The 19,413-nt window shown below is 42.3% G+C and overlaps 1 protein-coding gene across 4 annotated transcripts in view; it reads left to right on the forward strand.

The window, feature by feature from the left end:
• FNIP2 (folliculin interacting protein 2) overlaps positions 1–16,804 on the forward strand; it is a 129,462-nt gene extending 112,658 nt beyond the window's left edge. For 3 of the 4 annotated variants that reach the window (XM_036239920.1, XM_036239919.1, XM_036239917.1), the window contains 3 exons: positions 6,889–7,089; positions 10,963–11,078; positions 13,230–16,803. In XM_036239920.1, the coding sequence (XP_036095813.1) occupies positions 6,889–7,089; positions 10,963–11,078; positions 13,230–13,308 (396 nt within the window). In that variant the 3' untranslated portion in view covers positions 13,309–16,803. Of the gene's footprint in view, positions 1–6,888; positions 7,090–10,962; positions 11,079–13,229 lie in introns of all 4 variants that reach the window. The other variant, XM_036239918.1, reaches the window with a different exon arrangement.
• Positions 16,805–19,413: the final 2,609 nt, after the last annotated feature.

The raw sequence follows: 19,413 nt of genomic DNA on the forward strand, positions 1-19,413 counted from the left end.
CTGGGTAGACAAACATATGTGAAGTCAAGAACAAGTTAAGACAGTGTGATTTACACCAAAATGTAGGTAGTAACTGCTTTCAGAAGTTAAAGGAAGAGCAGTGAATGGGGGGCAGGTGTGGGTGGGGATGAGACCCACGCTGGGTCCTTGAAGGATTAGACATGTAGAAGGTGGCGGGGAGGACATTCTGGGCGCAGCCTGAGGTAGGAGGCAGGAGTCCTCCCTGCCTCAGAAGGGGTTTTCTTCAGGAGCCCTGGGAGGTAAACACCTCTAGGCACAGGTGGCCCAGACTGTGGAGAGCTTTAAGTATGGAAAAAGAGACACTTTTGAACTTAAAAGTTTGGGCGCTGTGTGCTAGAGTAGATGTTTGGTGAGGGAAATGATAATGTGATATTTAAGGGGGTATGAGGGTTCGATGGATGCAGTTAATACAGAGAAGGGGTAGTGTAGGAAAACCCATCAGATGACCTCGTAAGTGGTAGGCACTTTGCTGCATGTTTCATAGGCATCCGTCTCATAGAAGCCTCTGGGAATTAAACCTCATGGCAACTCTGCAACAGGTACACCACATATACAGATGTAGAGACTGAGGCCCAGGTTGAGTTGCTAAAGTCCCACAGCTGATAAGTGGCACACAGTCCTGTCTGACTTTAGAGCCTTTGCTGTTATCTTACTGCCTTTTGCTGAAATATCCGAACCACAGCTCTTCTGATTACCCAAGCCTTGTAGATGTGTCTTGTTCCTGGAAGTTGAAGGCAAGCAGAAATGGGTGCAGCAGTCGAAGCAGCATGTTTTGTGTACTCAGAGATCTGATCCGAACCTTGAAATTAGAATGTCCTGGGTGTCTCACACCCCCAGGATACAGACCCACAAATCCTTAGTAGCTGTGAATTAACTAGACTTATTCTGTTGATGCCACAAGATAAAATAGCCAAAGAATAGTTGAGAAATCTTTAAACATCTGTAACACCAAACATTTCATTTGTTAATTTATCTTGAGAAATCTTAACAAGAAAGTCGTTTGGATAGATTAGATATTGACAAGGTAGAGCTAAATAAGTGATTGTTTCTAACTCATCGAGTAGAGCGAGGGAGAATGATAATGGCATGTTGTCGCACTTCATTCCTCTGGTGGCGATTGGCCGTGCACCCTAACCATCGCCCACAGCTCTGTATTATCCAGTGTTCTTCCGTCCTCCAGTCGCAGAAGTTTCTCAGTGGCCTGGTCACATTTCTGAGGGCGGTGTGGAATCTGCTGGCAGCGGTCTGGAAGAGGTGCCAGGAAGGCATTAGGGACTGCGGAGGGTTGGTAACTCTGAGGCGCTCACTGGGTTGTGGGTGAGGGTGCTAGGGCTGTGGGCACTCGGGAGGGCAGAGACAAGGCAGCACTTTTGAAGTCTCGGATTATGGAGGAAGCAGAAACATACAGACTCATTCTGGTAGGATAATTTAACAAACTGCAGGCAAGAAACTTACTTTAAAATTGATAGATGTACCTATAAGGTTTGTAAAGTTATCAACCAAACAAGAATTTTAAGTGGAAATCACTGTTTTTAATATTAATATTTTCTTCAGATTTCTGTTTAATCTGAGACAGCAATGGCTGGGAAGAGAATTTTGGGGAGGTGTTTAATTTTAGGAAGAGGACTCTTACTAAGTAATCTAACTTGCCACACTGATATTTATATTGTGTCTCCTTTTTTGTAAGTGCAGTAGGAGGCCAGACTCCTTTGGCTCATGTTGTCAGTGTTGGGATGCAGCCAAGCCTCACCTGCTTTTTCTTTTTTTCTAGTCCCTTCACCCAGGCTCAAAGCCCTAAGAATAGCAGATGGCTGAGTCAGGCATTTAACAGATGTTTGAATCATTTCGTCTTAACGTTTTATAGCATTTCTTTACTGCTCCATATATGTTATTACTGAGAAGTGTGTGTTTGTGCCCTGGTGTGCACGGGAACGTGACAAAATTGTGAACCTAAAGAATTACCCTAGCCCTGGCCAGGTGGCTTGGTTGGGGTGTCATTCCATGCACCAAAAGGTTGCAGGTTTGGTCCCCAGTAGGGGTGCATATAGGAAGCAACCGATTAATGTTTCTCACATCAACGTTTCTCTCTCTCCTCCCTTCTCTCTCTCCCTTCCTCTCTCTCCAAAAAATCAATAAAATATCCTCAGGTGAGGATGGAAAAAAAATTCCCTAACAGATTTCACTATTAATTGATTCTACAATTAAGATAAGGCTAATAAGAAAAAGTTAGCATTAAAAAGTATGCTACATGTAATTTAGTGTTTCCTTTGTTTGTTGTGGCTCTCTATATGCCTTAAAAGTAGAGCCTTTCCTAAGAGGAATTTTAATTTGTATCCCAGGGCATAGGGTGTGTGTATATGTACGTTTCTGTAATAAATCCAAACATGGTCTTCTGGATCTTAGATTTTTTAAAAAATAAAACAGTTATTTTCAATCCATGTGCCTCAAGGGTTTTAATAACATGCAGTACCTGACTATTTACTCAGGGACACTGACCTCTTTTCCCTTAGATTGTCAAATTAAAAAATGACAACAACCTGGCCGGTGTGGCTCAGTGGTTGAGCATTGACCCATGAACCAAGAGGTCACCAGTTTGATTCCCAGTCAGGGCACATGCCCAGGTTGTGGGCCTGATCCCCAGTCGGGGGCATGCAGGAGGCAGCCAATCGATGTTCTCTTTCATCAATATTTCTTTCTCTCTCTCTCTAACATCAATAAAGAAAAAATATATATATATATAAAAAGGTAACAGCTAACTTTCCAGTGTAAATAAATCAAAATTATACCTATTTTTCATCAGATAGGCAAAAAATATATTTTTTGATGTGCTGCAGAATTTTAGTAATTTATGTGCACCATGAGATAAAAAAAGGTTGAAAATTGCTGTTCTAAAATATTAGAGATTGACTAATAAGCTCTTTAGTGGGGTTGTGTTTCCTTTGGAAAGATAGACATCAGAGATTTCCAGAGTCGCTGGAACTTAAACTTTAGCTCTGTGACCCAGTAGAAGTTTAGACCAGATTACTGGGCAGCTGGTCTCCCTGGTGCCCCTTCAATGTAACTAAAGTAGTTGCTGGTGTGTGTGTGTGTGTGTGTGTGTATAATTTTTATCCTCACCCAAGGACATTTTTGCATTTATCTTCAGAGAGAGCAGGAGGGAGAGAGGGAGGAAGAGAGAGACACATCGAGTGGCTGCCACCCATATGACCCCAACCAGGGCCGGGGACAAACCACAACCGAGATACGTGCCCTTAGCGGGAACCGAACTCGGGACTCTGGTCCGCAGGCCGACGCTCTAACTGCTGAGCCAAACCAGTCAGGGCTGTTGCTGATGATGTTTTTCTCTCTCTCCAACATTCATTTCTTTTTTCTTTTTTACATTTCCCTCTGTTTCCATCTGCCTTTAAAAGATGCTTATTTTTCAGTAAATAAATGAATAGCTACTGAATGATCCAGTTAGATGGAGGCAGTTGGGTTGTCCTATGGAAATAGTCAGGGAATTGTGGGTTAGTTATTAGTAATCTGAGAAATACAAATATATTCTTCGAATATCTTTTTAAGGCACTTTTTAAAAAACATTCAGCTGGTCTTTTTCTGTCCCTTGTGTACATAAAAGTCAGCAATACCTTGTGTCAGGGAATGCAGGATGCTTGTCACTTCTGTCATTTGCTGTGCTTAACCTGTTTTCGATGAATTTAGTAACATTTTTCAAATGCCAGGTTTCGTGCTGGGGCCAAGAATACAGGGAACAAAGACTCGGCCCCCTCTTTCAGGGCCTCGGCCCCAGATCCCCATCAGGTGCTCCCGGCCCGTGGACCCGTCCGTCGTCCTTCTTTCCTCGGGTTCCCCTCAGATTCTTCCTCTTTGCTCCAGTGATTTCAAAATAACTCATGCTCGTTTTTCACATTTAGTTCCTCCTAGTAAAATAATTGAGCCAGTCTCTCTGTCCTGTTTTGTTACCATGTATGAATTCACACCCTTCTGAGGTTGCTCGGCCTGGAGAACCCTCCGTCCATCACCTCCCCAGGGGCCTCGCGGCTCCTCTTCCGGCAGTTTATTTCTGAAAGGAAGCTCTTCGTGCTGGTAGTGGTGCCATGTAAGTCATGGTCTACGTGCTTTCCTTCCCTAACACCATGGCGAGGAATCACTTAAGGAAATGATTTGAATTAGGAATTGGGCTCAAATATCTACCACAAATAATCCGTAAGAAAGCTGGACTTTACAGGCATTCTCAGACTCCTGTCCCCTTGCTCACAGGGAAGAGTGGGGAAGGAGCATCTAATTGGCCTTGTTAATTAGCTTGGGCTATGTTAATTATCATACCTTGAGAGAGGGAGGTGATTTTTGAAATCTAGGTGAAAGGTGAATGGCATACATTCAACTCATTGTATATATGTGGGCATATGGTCAGCAATGATTATATGTACTCTCAGAATATAAGTCCCTTGAAGGAAAGGTTCATAGTATAGATCTCTTCTGTGCTATACCCAGCACACAGTGACTTTCTGATAAATGCAAAGCACTAAAGGGGATTGAGCTCAAAATGCAAAATTTTTTATTTCTGCATTTCCGTTTCCTTTGTTCATCAATGGCAAGTCGTCGTAATATTGCTGTGAAATAGTGACACATCGATTGAGCAAGAACTTCCAGGAATGTGTAAAGAGAAGTCACTGAGGCCTTGTCTTTCGATTTCTGTTTTGGAGAATGTTACGTGTGTGTCAGAAGATTAGGGGTGAGGCATCACAGAAACCTTTGGGTGAGAGTGGGAATACGGGGCCATTGTGTAAGAGGACCTTTGTATGGTTCGGTTAACAAGTCCAGAAAATGAGAACCATCCTTGGGAAACTAGGCTTCATTAATTCAGCAATCTGCTTTGTCCAATTTTTTATTTCTCATGTTTAAGATGTGAACCTAAGCTTAAATAAATGTTGGACCATTACATTATGCCTGATTTGCTATTATTTTAATAAGAAAATAGTTCCAAAAAAATAAAATAGTTCAACCCTGAAAATTTCTCTCATGAATATAATGTAAGAAAAGGTGTTGGACCCAACCAAGTTTTCATCCAACCCACCAGTCACTTCCCTTTCTGTGAGAAAGAATACAAAACTGGATAGACTTCCCTTTTAATGAAAAAGCCCAAGACTAGGTAGCCAAATAACCTGTTAAAACTGCAACATGTCCAGCTGGTGTGGCTCAGTGGTTGAATATTGACCCATGCATCAACAGGTCGCCAGTTCGATTCCCCGTCAGGACACATGCCCAGGCTGTGGGCCCGATATCCAGTGAGAGGCATGCAGGAGATGGCCAGTAGATGTTCTCATTGATGTTTCTATCTCTCTCTCCTTCTCACTTCTTCTCTCTCTCAAATCAATAAAGAGAACTAAAATTGCAACGTGGCAGCACACACCTTGGGTTTCTATGTGCAGTCTTTCCACTATTGTTAAGTCTTTAAAATCACAGGTAATCATTGTCCAAGGCAAGGCTGTGTGTCTGTTTGGGTTCTTTGTTGTAAGCAGCAGAAACCAACTCTCATTAACGTAAGCAGAAGGAACTGTAGTAGATGGATAGCAAGGATTCATGGAATTGATAAGAAGGTCAAAGAACTAGCCTTAGAACAGACAGGAAACAAGGCAACTCTGAAAGTCCAGGAGCCAAGAACTAGGAAAACTGTGTGCCCACCATGCTCGACTTCCTTTTCCCGACCACAGGGGAATCATGGGGAGGGAGCATCTGATTGGCCTAGCTTGGGCTGTATTACCACCCCTTGCTGGTGGGAGGGTGGGGCCTTCCAGGTCTTATCCAAGAAAGGTCATTCTTCCAAAGGAAATTAGGATGCACTTACTGGGAGGAAGTTATGCTAAGTAGCCAAAAGCAACAGATGGCCACCAGTGGGTAGTGGGAGGGATTGGATGACAGAAGAAGGCCAGTACTCGTTTTCCTTTGGCAAATGAGGGTTAGACACATGCTCATGCACATTGGCCATGAGGGTGTCTGTTTCTCTCCTTCTATATATTCGCCTTCCCCCCGCCTCCTCCTTGCTGTCTTGGTTTGGGCCCTAGGACATTCCTGTTGTGATGTTGATATGTACACATGTGGGGTACTCAATATGAATGTCAAAGGTGTTGGTGGTGAAGCAGTTATACTTTGATCAATTTCAAGAAATGGATTTTTTGGTAAGGCCCTCTTTCTGGACTGAATCAGTGTTTACCATTTTTGCCCTGTGGCACAGTTGACTAGTTAACGTGCTCTATCCCCAAATCCCCAGTTATTGAGAATTTTGTATTTTAAGTATGTTCGTCAGTAGCCATACTTTTCCCTTTTGGATGCTCTAGATAAGTAAATGCATACCCCAGTCTGCTTTTAGTTGGTTGTTGGAGTTGATGTATGCATGTACCGCACTTACTAAATAAGCATTGCTTAGCGATTAAAGCTATAACTTCAAGGGAATATTGATTTACCCTGCTAAACCTTCTTATTGGAGAAATGGCAGTAGAATCCTGCATCTTATTCTAATATTTTCCATCTCAAACAGAGAATGCAAGTCTTTGAAAAGGAAATGAATTTTAATATCCTGAAATGTAGGGAGGGGACATATCTCTTCACTTATCTATGAACATTTAACAACATTTATAGTATCCCTCCTGGGTGAACGGAAAAAAAATGATTAAGTGCAATTTTTATCAAATTGAGTTTTAAATGATGATTCAGTGACAATTCTATTTTAGTCCCTGTAAATCTCTAAATTTCTGTAGCTCTTACCATCAACTTCTAAGCTGTTAGTCTAATCCTAAACCGAAACATTCTGGACATTTTGCTTGTCATTTGGAGTGTTGTGAAAGCTTGACCCATGTGCTTCTCTTCCAGCATCCGGTGCTTGATGAGCCGATCGCGGAAGCCGTCTGTATCATCGCGGACACGGACAAGTGGAGTGTCCAGGTGGCCACGAGTCAGAGGAAGGTGATGGACAACACAAAACTGGGCCAGGATGTCCTGGTCTCCAGTCAGGTGTCCAGTTTACTTCAGTCCATTTTACAGCTTTACAAGCTTCACCTCCCTGCCGATTTTGTAAGTATTAGTTCTCGCATCACCAAAGAGATATACTTTAAAATCATTTTTAACAATACTTGGATTATAAAATCATGAATTCACATGTATTGTTTTTGGTATAATTAGACGTTAGCATAAGTAAATACAGAACATTCAACATAAAAGCAGCAAACAGGATTGACTTTTGTAAAGGCGCCCTCCCTTGAAACAAATAACGTGGAGTGTTAGTGACAGATCTTTCTGAGCAGGTAAAATAAGTTGGGTATGGGGGAGAGATCAAGCGTAAACTCCTCCTTTGGAGAACTTGCTGGTTTTTTATTAGATTCATATCACAAAGTCATTACAGATAAAAACAAGTATCGTTTGTGTAAACACTTGAAATTCTCATAGAAGATGCTATCAGTTATCCCTTTTTAAATGGGATTTTAAAATCACTTTCATGACCTTACATTAAATTCAAACAACAAACTAGCCTAGAAGCGCCTAAAAGTGATCAACAGCTCTCCCTCAGTCACTGGAATTAATGCCCAAGGCAAATTCTTTTCAAGATGTGTGTGTAGACAGAGAGACTGCGAGAAACCGTATTTAGAGAGGATGGGCGAAGGGTCTCAAAGTGGGAGCGAGGCTGAGGGCATCTCTAGGAGAAGTGTAGACGAAAGGACCTTGGGGACAGACGCTCAGGTGGAAGAGCCCACCTCCTCTGCTCCCCCCTCCCTCCTGCAGGCTGTTGCTCTGCAGTGTAACCCAAACCAGAACATTCCTTATGTCCCTCTGGCCCCACAAAGGCCACAGAGCTATTTAACAGCAAAGTTGTAATTACCTGAGTATTAATTACCTACACGAACTGCCAAAGGAGAGTAATTTTCCTGAGTTTATGACTGAATCTATAGTGGTACCCCATTCCTCTGAAACAGTCAGGACTTCTATGTCCTTGACGAAGGTGCTTTGACATACGGTCTGTGGGTTGTCTGAGTCGTGGCAGCGTGGCGTGGCAGCGAGGCCACTGCACGGAGTTCAGGTCTAGGCTTCGCCGTGGATCAGTTGTGTGGTGGTGGACAAGCCCAGGTGTCTCTGAACCATGGCTTTCCCATTTGTAAAATGAAGGTAGTACCAATTCAACAAGTGTGTTGCGAGAATCCTCTGAAAACCAGGGCTAAGATACTGCTTTTTAAACTGTCAAAGTGGAGCCCTGGCCAGTTTGGCTCAGCAGTTAGAGTGCTGGCCTGTGGACCAATGAATCGTGGGATCGATTCTGGTCAAGGGCACATACCTCAGTTGTGGTTCATCCCCAGCTTTGGTCAGGGTCCTCCTGGAGGCAGCTAGTCGATGTGTCTCTTTCACATCAGTGTTTCTTCCCCCGTCCCCCTCTCCCCCTCTCTCTCCCTTCCACTCTGAGATAAGTGGAACAATATCCTCAGGTGAGGGTTAAAAGTAATAATAATAGTAAAAGCAGAGCTTAAACAGCCAGGATACAGTGGTGGCCACCACTTGGGCTTTAGAGTCCAATAGCCTGAAGTCAAACCCAAGCTCAGCTCTTTTCGAACTGTGTGACTTCTCAGTTCCCTTATCTGTAAGGCTGGGGAGGTAATAGAACCTAACTCATATGGTTATGAAACGAAAATTAGATAATTCACCTAAAGCACTTGGATGGTGTTGGATGTTATAAGCACTCAGGAAGCTGCTACTACTTGTATGATTGTTGGTAACTACTTTCCTAAAACAATGTTAATGGTTGTAAATACCTACAACACCTTTTCACTAAAATCTTTATTTGGGCTTTACACTGAAGCTTGTCTTGAGGACTTCTGTCCCTGGGGTAGTGCGAGAGGGACGTCGGGTTCCTGCAGCCGGACTGGTTCCACAGTCAGAGGCGGCCTTTCTTGCTAGTAGCAAGGTGCATCCTGCTTGTGAGGCTGAGCTTGCCTCTTCTGTGAGGGAAAAAGATACTTTAGAGTTTATTATTTATCAAACTTTTATATTTTATTTTCTAGTACTGATACTATTATTATTTCTAATAATTAGCTCTTGTTACTTTTGACATTTTAGTTTTCCAAGCAATAAGTTACTGTAGCTAATTTTTTAAACTTCATTTGGACAGAAATATGTTTAACCACTTAATAATATGAATGACTTAACCTGACGAAACCAAGATCAGAGGAAATATCATGTGCAGTTTAAAATCCTCCTTAAAAATCATTTCAGTGAAACATGATTGAATGCCTATTGGAACCTTCAGTATGAAAGGAAAAGTAGCTGTTTAAAATTTCAGAAGTTGCCCTGGCCAGTTTGGCTCAGCGGTTAGAGCGTCGGCCTGCGGTCCGGAGAGACCCGGGTTCGGTTCCCGCTAAGGGCACGTACCTCGGTTGCAGTTTGTCCCCGGCCCTGGTTGGTCGTGCGGGTGGCAGCCACTCGATGTGTCCCTTCACGTAGATGTTTCTCTCTCTCTCTCTCTCTCTCTCCCTCCCACTCTATCTGTACAAAAAATGGAAAAATATCCTCGGGTGAGGATAAAAAAAAGTTAAAAATTGAAGAAATCCATCTCAGGATTAAGATGCCAGGAAGGGGAAGGAAGAACCCAAATAGTTCTATTTAATAATCAAGCCTTTTATTTAAAAAAATTCTAAATATTTTCATTTTAAGAATAGCATACCTCCCGTTTAGACCATTGTTCTCTTTATTTTGACACTACAACATACAGTTTTCGTGGAGACTATGAATACACTGAAAATTAACTATTTTAAAACATAAAGGATTTAATGTAATGTGAGTGTTCTTTTTAACATTTTATAACACTCTTATTAAACATTTTGTATTTATTCAATAAGGTACTAAAACTTGACAGGAGAGAGATGCTTTCACCACTGAACTCTGTTTGTCTGGGGGAACATTTTCATGAGGGCAAAACCCTCCTTGCTTTGATTATTACTCATAATCACTTACCGGTTGTGTTTCATCCACCCAACACAAAGCATTTAAGATCTTAAGCCAATGAAAAACCGAAAAGACTACACCGCTAATGGATGCTTTTTCCATGTCACTGATCAGCCCAGATGGTCAAGATCAACATTCTCAAATGCATCTGTTAATCTTTTTTACCTTGAAAATAGCAGGCGTAATGATCTAGAAGGAAATTGTGTGTGATCCAGTCACTCCTGCCAGGGCCGCCAGGTGTCTCACTGAGGGTGCGCGGAGCGCTGGGCCTCCACGCGCGAAAGCATCGCCTCCAGTGAAGACACAGATGGTCGCTGCCCTGACACACGGCCTGGACGCGGGCCGAGGGAGCCGTGCCCCGAAAAGAATCGCCCTTTCCTTACTGTTGTTAGAGACCTAGTTAAAATATACTCTTGAGAAAAAAATAAAATAAAAAGAACTTCAAAATATACCTCTGGGAATGTATTGTGCCAAAATAATCTGATATATAGGAAAACAACAACAACAACAAAGCCGTCCTTTACAAAATTATTTATAACACACATGCAAATTGCTATGTGGTTAAGTAAACAATGGTAAATTCACATTCTTGAAAATTATTTAGCCATAAAATTGCGTTGATAAAGAATTTCTAACAACACAGGGAAAGGATTATTATAAAGTTTTTTAAGAAGCACTTATAGATTAATTTTTACTATGTAAAAAATGCTTTTTAGAAAAGACCAGAAGATATATATGAAAATCTTAATAGTCATGGGGAAAAAATAAACTGTGTTTTACAAAAGCCTGTTCTTATACCCACTAGTGATAGGGTTTGAGATGGTTTGTGATGTTTTAAGTGTCTCTGCAAGAGATGAGAGTATAACTGTGTGCTTCGAAGTGAAGTGCGGGGACGCTGGCTCAGAGGATGCCGCAGAGGTTTTCGTTCCGGCCCTCACTGTGCGTGTTTTGGCTTCGCAGTGCATCATGCATCTTGAAGACAGATTACAGGAGATGTACCTTAAAAGTAAGATGCTGTCGGAATACCTTCGCGGGCACACACGAGTCCATGTGAAAGAACTAGGTGTCGTACTGGGGTGAGTTCTGTGAAGTGTCACCATTTCTCCCTGTGATGGGGTTGTCCCCAGCACTGTACCCTCTGACCCATTCAGTCTGTGCTACCTTAACCCTCCGGGTCCTAGTGCCCCACTGAAGTGTTCGGGGACCATCAGGTGTGTGCCTTGCTGCCCCTCAAGGAACCGCATGTTCTTTGCACCTGATACCAGACATTAGCGCAGAACTTGAAGCTAGTGGTACTATGTTAGTCTTCTCCCTGGGTTGTTTTATGAGTGAAAGTGAACAGTTGAACCCCACTCTGTTTGCCCGTTCAGTCGTTTCAGTGAGACGTCAAAGTGGCAGGCTGTCAGACATGCAGCCGCAGCCCGTGCTCTATCACTTCCTGGAGGAGGCAGGAAGGCTGTGTGGACTTCCTGGGCCACCCGTTCGCAGGGCTGCGCTTTCCTGCTCCTGCCGCTGAGCCCCCCAGAAGCGGAGGCCTGCTTATGTCACCAAGAGTGTACAGCGTCCTCCAGAGGGGTTGGCCGTGACATCTCTGGAGAAGAAATTCTGGCTTTTGTTTTACTCCGCTGAATTTTTCAACAGACTAACAAAAAGACATTATGGCTGTGGGGACTTGTCCCACTTAACTACGATGATGATTTTCCCAGTCTGAGCAAGAAAACAGTGTGTATGTATTGTCAGCCTTGACATTTCCTGTGAAGCCTGCTAATCAAAGTATCAGGATTCAGGCCTTTGCACTCTTGCCAGACTTTCCATCTTTCACACCCAAGTTAGGACTTACTGTGTTGTTTGGCTCGTAGCATTTCCTGTTATACATTTTATTTTTTACATCATTTTTAAAACATCTTCCCCTTTTGAGACATTTGCTTTTGCAGTTAGCTTACCAAGTATCTCTGTTGTGTTTTTCTTTTCCTTAGTTTTGGTTTAGATTTCTTGACCAGCCTCCTACTTTCATTTCTTTTTAAATTTTTTTTCCTTTATTGATTTTAGAGAGAGAGGAAGGGAAAGGGAGAGTGAGATAGAAACATCGATAAAAGAGAACATCGACTGGCCACCTCCTGCATGTCCCCCACTGGGGATCGGGCCCACAACCTGGACATGTGTCCTGACCAGGAATCGAACTGGCAACTTCTTGGTGCATGGGTCAACGCTCAACCACTGAGCCACACCATCTGGACCAGCCTCATACTTTTATCTCACTGCATGAGGTTTCCCATTGCAGATGGGTGCCTTGTATTTCCATGACCTGGTCCCTGACTCTGACAGGTGTCCATCACAGCACAGTTGGCCGGGTCACAGGATTTATGCGCCCTCTCATCCCTGGCCCTGGCAGTGCATTATTGGATCCTGACCAGCTCTGTTAGTCCCTTCCTCCCACGACAGTGCTGCAGAGCTGCTCGCTCTGGAGTCACATCTGTGGGGAGCATGACTGCAGGACACGTGGAAGAAACTCCATGAGCTCATGCCAGCCTCCTTTTCAAACTTCATTTTTAATTTTTGTGGAATTCAGGGGAAAGATGAGGACATATTTTATGGACTGAAGCAATCCTCAGTTTTTTCAGGACATTTGTCAGCATTTAGCCTGTGACCGTGCGGGACCCGCCTCTGCTTTAAGAGCGGCCGGCAGAGCTGCGTCCGTCTGATGCCTCGATCTCTCTGGACTCGGTGTCTGTTAGTGTCACTTTGCTCTCAGTGTGTCGTGGCTCCAGTGCTTAGTGAAGATCTCAGTTGTGTACCCTGAGGAACAAACCCCCAGGGTTTTTGAAGAAATGGCCACCTTCATCATTTTCCTGAGACTAGTTGTAACGTAGGTGCAGAGTCCATGTGCATTCCAGGTGCTGACGGAGGGATGAGGAGACAGCAGAGAGATTCGAGTGTAACACAGCGAGCAGAGAACACGGGGAGGGATGGACTTAAAACTGGTGGCCCTGCTGTGAGAAGAACAGCTTTGTGTCCATACATATGTCCAGCACACCTCCTCATGCCCCTTTGTCCGCTGGGCAGTGTCCCCTGGGAGACCATATTAAAAGAACAGGTGTATAATCTTTCCATCACTCTTACTTTTTCGTTTGCTTGCAACGATGTAGCACGCTTGGTCCTTAGCAATAGTACATAACTGCAAAACCGTGCTGCTTTAAAGTCTAATCTTCTCTTTTCTCAACATTCAGGATTGAGTCGAACGACCTGCCTCTGCTGACTGCTGTGGCCAGCACCCATTCTCCTCATGTCGCTCAGATCCTCTTATAAGCTAAAGCTCAGGACCGTTCTCCTTGGAAGAAAAAAAAAACAGATTCTCAACTGAAAGAGCAAGGAATAAGCTCTCTGTGACATCAAAAGCATAAGAAGAGCAAACAGAAACAGTCATTCCACCGCTTTGTTTTGTTTTATTTTGCTTTCAAGTGGATGCTTCATTGGAACTTAGGTTTACTTGACATTACAGCATGTGTGTTTTTCATGAACCCTGTAGGCCTTCTGTTACCCATGAATCCACAGAGAGAGTGACCTTTGGGTAGGAGGAGGCATGCGCACGACACGAAACACTAAGCTGTTGGCACTGTGGCCTGTGTGTGTGGGCCGGACGACAAGTGACTGGAGCAGGAGGTAAACTGCACACACCATTCCAGTGGGAAACGCTCCAGAGCGCCACCATGAGCCTTCCACACTGGAGAAAGCAGCTTTTGCTCTTCTAAGAAGAAAGTCAGAGAAAAGACTTCAGATTCCAAGTCGGAGTTTGCTTTTCACAAAAGGTGAAGTAAAGAAAGCCACCTGTGCCCGCATCAGCTCTGGTGGCGGTTGGAGCGACTGTCTGACCTAGAACAGGAGAAAGGACTGACTGTTGGAGAGAGGGCTGTAGGGACCCACTGTTCTCACATCTTGGCGTTTACCTTGTCTCAGATGCAGCCACAGGTAGGTTAGAGGCGGATTGTTGGTGCAATAAACCCAAGAATCAATGTAGCATCTCAGTCCCGACGGGGTGGCGTTGGCAGCAGCGAAGTACCCAGTTTGATATCGTCCGTCTGACCGGATCTGCCCGAGCTTTCGGCGGCCGCTGTGAGAGGCCGCTCACCAAAGTCTTCGATAAGCTTGAGAGTGTTTCTGTTGCTAAGTTTTTCCAGCCAAAGCCACTTTCTTCTTGTAATAGTTAATACAAACGACTATTTATACTTCAAAAGGCACAGCTGTCCTAGTGGGAAATGAAACCCGCAACAGTTCAGGATGACTAATGAAAGTAATTAGTTTGAACATTTATAAACAACTCCTACATGGTCTAAATTTCTGCATTATCATCTCTGTGCCTTCCAATTCCTACATACTTCACAAAACACCGTCCCAGAAATGAACTCCCCCGTAGAATCAAACCTGCCAAAATGAGGAATTGTTTATTTGTTAGCATAGTTCACTTTTTAAAAACCGTAATTTTCTCTTACTATAAAAGAAACTTTTCTTAGTTTACTGACCATGAACTATGACCATGTCAGATGATGTACTGACATCCAGGATAAAGGAAAAGACTTCTTAAAAAATTGGTCGTTAAATGACAGGAGCTAATCTAGTAAAACAAAACACTGTTAGCATCTTGACGATCTTGAGTACAGCTCATTACAACCAGGCTCCAATTTCCTTTCACTCTCTTATAAATTAATTTTCGCCCTTTCCTGTATCCTTTGTACCTAAGAATATGAAGTGACTTCCCTATTAGGGGTTAGAATGACTTCAGATCTATTTGATGAAGTCAACACCAAGTTACACAAGTTTATCTCTTCTTTTACAAGTTAATTATTTGTTTGAAAGAGTACAGCAGCAGCGGAGAAAAATGGGTGTATCGTTTCTTAGGAACAAGTCTTAGGAATGAGTCAGAATTGCTGCCCCCCCCCTTTTTTTTTATGATGTGAAATGTAGATGGGTGCATTAAAGCTCTTACGATCTTTAATCTTTATTTTATGTCTTTCTTTCATACAATTGAAATTTTCCATTCTTTGTAGATTTTTCTGTTTTCTTTTGCCTAACATCTGAGTTTATGTTTTAAATGCTCTCGTTCCATGACATCATCGCGTGCTGTTGTTACACACAGAGAACGCCCCTTACCTGTGGCTCGGCCCGCTCATCATTTGTTTTTCATTACATGTAAATCCATTGTGATAGCTGACGTTGCAGCATGTCCATCTGCACCAGTTTAAAGCATTCCCTCATTTCTCGTTCCCTTTTCCTTGTTTACACGTTTTGGGCACTTTCCCTCATTCACCACCTTCCAGGGTTTCATAGAAAATAACTCGATACAAAATCAGTTCCATTCTTATGTGACATGTTGAAAATTAGATCCATATAGGGGGAAATTGAGCTTTAAAAGGCTGATTCTAAACTTGATGCATAAAAGATTTTGCCTAGCCCCCTCAAAGCCTGAGAAGATTTAATTTGCCTCTCAATCTACTTTTCCAAAACTTGCTCTTGGAAAATGTCTGTGGAAAACCACAGGTGGGCCGTGTGTGGGATGGTCTCAGTGGTACCCGGTTCCACACGCCTGCCGCCTGCCAGAACAGACCGAGAATGTTGCTGCTTTCTTAGACCCCCCTTTAAACAACATCCAGGTTTTGTTTGTCTTAAATTCAACCTCTTCCCAAAAGAGGAGAAGAAGAAAAAAATCTCGCGGACTTGTGCTGAGATACACCCCCTCACACACCACACACCACCCAGTGGCTTCATTCTGTCTTAGCCCGAGAGGCGACAAAGGGATCCCACCCTCTCCCATGCCCACCTCAAGAAACAGATACAATTTTTAAACATGTTCTGAGAAAACTACCTCAGTTGACAAGATTCCACCCTTAGGATTTCTTCAACTTTTAAGTCTTACCTGTTGAGTGTAACTTTTGTAGCATCTTTAAGCAAGCTAGTGAGGCGTGGCAGAGCAGAGTGCGCGCGCCACTGCGGCGGCCCTCTTTCTAGCCTGTTGCGGTTTTATTTTTAATAGATGGACGAGTGAAATGAATGTAAAGATAATTGTGAACGTGTAAACATGACAATGAAAATTTAAAATGTAGCTTCCATACTTGTGCATAACTCCAAAGTATTTTATTTTTATCAGTGTTAAATAGCTTTTTGTACAGGCTTCAATCCATTTTTCTGAAGTGTGCTGTTTTTTAATGAAAGTAACTATAATCTTTTCACATCCCATGGAACTGCCGTTTATGCATCACAACTTTTTAAACTTACCATATTTTTCAAAACTAACTTTTTTGGAGGGAGGAAAATTTCTGCTTGCTAAACGATACTAAACTGTTGTTCAACAGGCTTATAATTAGGTCCTGAGGTTTTATAAAAATTCAATCTGTAGCTTTTTAGGTTCTTCACTAGAGTTAGTTGTACATAAAAATAAAGAATATAAAGTGACCCCGAAACACTTTTAAATGTCTGGATTTATCCACTCTTATGTACTTTTGAAAGTATTTTGTTCATGCATACTTTAACCATTAAATCGAGTCTTTAGCTTCTCTTGGTAAATGTGAACCATTTGTTTTGTATTGTGCTTTGGGGGAGGGGATATTTAATTAGACCACTTGCCTAAATCAAGCAGCCCCTCTAAATGTTAATTTTTAAATGTCAAAATTTGGTGAACTCTATATCTTGGAAGCAAGATTGCAATATGCTTATATTTGAGTGGTGTTTCAAAAAGGAGAAAATTCTGGGATTTGTTATAATTGACGCTCCAGGAAGACAAATTGATAGGACTTTATATTTTTTATCAATTAAATAGTTATCAATATTATTGTATGGAAATTTTTTCTTAAAACTTGTCCATGTATTATTTTGATTTTTTTTTTTTGTGGCATTTGGTGCAATAAACCTTTTGAATTTATCTTGAACATTTGTTTGTTACATTGAATCTTAGGACTTAGGAATGTAGAGGTCTCATTTCCATTAACTCATGCTGCTGAAACATGTTCATTATATGTCAGATTTTCATCAGGGGGTTTTGGAAATGTAGGGCCATTTTCGCTCGGCAAAGTGATGGGTGACAGGGTCGGGTCCGAGGATGCTAGAACTGTCTTGTGTGGGACAGCCCATGGAATGAAGAATTGTCCCACCTCCGGCATGACTTTGAAATGCCGTGCTGGACGTTCATGTGGGTAAGAAAAAAACCTGTTTATAATGATCTAAGTTGAGAATTTAATTCTGCTTTACATAAAAGCACAATGTATCTTTCAAATGATTTTATTATATGCTGAATTGTCCAGGAATGCCACTAGTGTGTAAATTGAGGGAAGATTTTTACCTTGTAAGGTTCCAGAATTTTAATAAGAATTGACATAATTTGGAAAATATTACCAACAGCTACAGTACTTGTGGAATTTGAGTCATCAATACAGTATATCTGTCTCAGTCTTCATTTTTAGCTGTGGCATTCATGGAGGCTGTATAGCGATGTCAGCATCTCCCTACTTCATTATATTTTCTAATCTAGCGCCCCAATATCTATGTATTTAAAAATATATTAGTTTAAGTTACTTTTAAAATAGTAAGTCTAGTGCATTGTATTGGTTTGTTATAAATTGTCTATGTAAGTAGGTTGCATTATTTATGAATTTTATTTTAGGGAAGTAAAGGGCATTATAAAATATTTACTATGAAAGGGATGAGATCATTGCTACTCATGGTCTCAGGAAATAATATGCTATTAAGTGTAACTTTTGTAGCAACATAATACCATACTGAATTATGTTGTCTTAAGACTAGAGAGAGAAGTAACATTGGGTTTTGCAAAATCCTTTTTGGATTCAGTGAAAAGTTGCAGTGTTTTCTATATTCCTCAAGCAGCTTTAAAATCATGCTGTTGATAAAGAACTTAAACACACACATGCACACCACATTGCTTTTTGGTTCCTGGTGTCTAGACTGTTGTCAGATGCTTTATATAAATTACTTCATTTAATCCCCACACCTGGATGCAATGGGCACTGTGATAGTTAATTTTATATGTCAACTTGGTGAGACCGTAGTACCCAGATATTTGGTCAAACACCAGTGTGGATGTTGCCATAAAGGAATTTTTAGATGAGATTAACATGTAAATGGATAGACTGTGCATAGCAGATTGCCCTTCCTAATGTAGGCAGGTCTTGTCTGGTCAGTTGAAGGACTTCAGAGAGAACAGACTGCGGTCCCCAACGGAAAGGGATCCTGTGTCTAGACTGCCTTTGACCTTGCCTGGGTCTCCAGCCTGCCCCCTGCCCTGCAGGTTCGGGATTACCGCCCTCCACCACCATGTGAGCCAATGCTTTAATTCTTTAAAATCAATCAATCAGTGCACCCCATTGGTTCTTTTTCTCTGGAAACCCCTGACTTACATAAGTATTTAAGCTGTCATGATATAGATGATGACCCCAAACTGGAGCTGGGTAGCCAGAATGTGGTCATACCAAGTAGACTTTGGAGCAGAGGTCTTTACCACAGTAAACAGCACAGGCTTTAGAGTGATCCCTTAAGGCTGAGATTCAAGTCTTCTGAATGTGTGCTGCAAAGGAGATGTTGGAGACCAAGAAAAGCTAAGTGAAAACAACCCTCTGAACCTGGAGAGTATTATTCTAAGCGAAACAAGCCAATTAGAAAAAGACAAATATCGCATGATCTCACTTATTTATGGAATTGAATGAACAAAATAGACCCAGAGACATAGAAGTAGGGTACAGACTGACAAACCTCAGCAGAGGGGGATGGGGGGTAGATAAACCAAAGAACTTACATGCGTGTATGCGGAACTAATGGACATAGACAAAAATGCTGTTGGGGGGGAGGGCGGGATAGGGAGGAGGGCGTCAATGGGGGGAAAAGGAGAAACATCTGTAACAAAAATGAATTAATAAAATTAAAAAAAACCTCTGAGATGGCAAGGAAGGAGGTGACACTTGGTTCACAGTGGAAGAAAAAGCCCTCTTCCTATCAAGATAAGTTTTTGCCACGGGTGAATTCCCTGTAGCTGTGCACCTCTTTCTTCATGGGGATCTCAGATCATCAGTTGTTCCCTTTACTCATTTTCAAGTTCTCAATCTGCTTTTTCTACTCAACGTGTAAAAGAAAAATTCACCCACATTAACTTTTTTTGTGTGTCCCTCTCCCCACCCTCTTTATCCTAAATTTCTCCTGCCTTTGACAACAGCTTTTTCTAGCGAGGTTTGTTTTGCCTTCACTCCTCTGCTTCCTGTTCATTGTCTCCTTACTGCCCCCGGCTCCCCCGCCTCCCTCCCAGCTCTCACTTTCGTCTTTCCCCTGGTAACTGAAGGCTTTCCCCACCCAGGCAGCACCGAGAGCTGTTGAGAGCTGTTGAATCGGGTACGTTTTTGTGTCTTAAATACGCCATCT

The sequence above is a fragment of the Molossus molossus genome, unplaced genomic scaffold (genome assembly GCF_014108415.1).
Source record: "Molossus molossus isolate mMolMol1 unplaced genomic scaffold, mMolMol1.p scaffold_m16_p_4, whole genome shotgun sequence".
Classification (NCBI taxonomy): domain Eukaryota; kingdom Metazoa; phylum Chordata; class Mammalia; order Chiroptera; family Molossidae; genus Molossus; species Molossus molossus.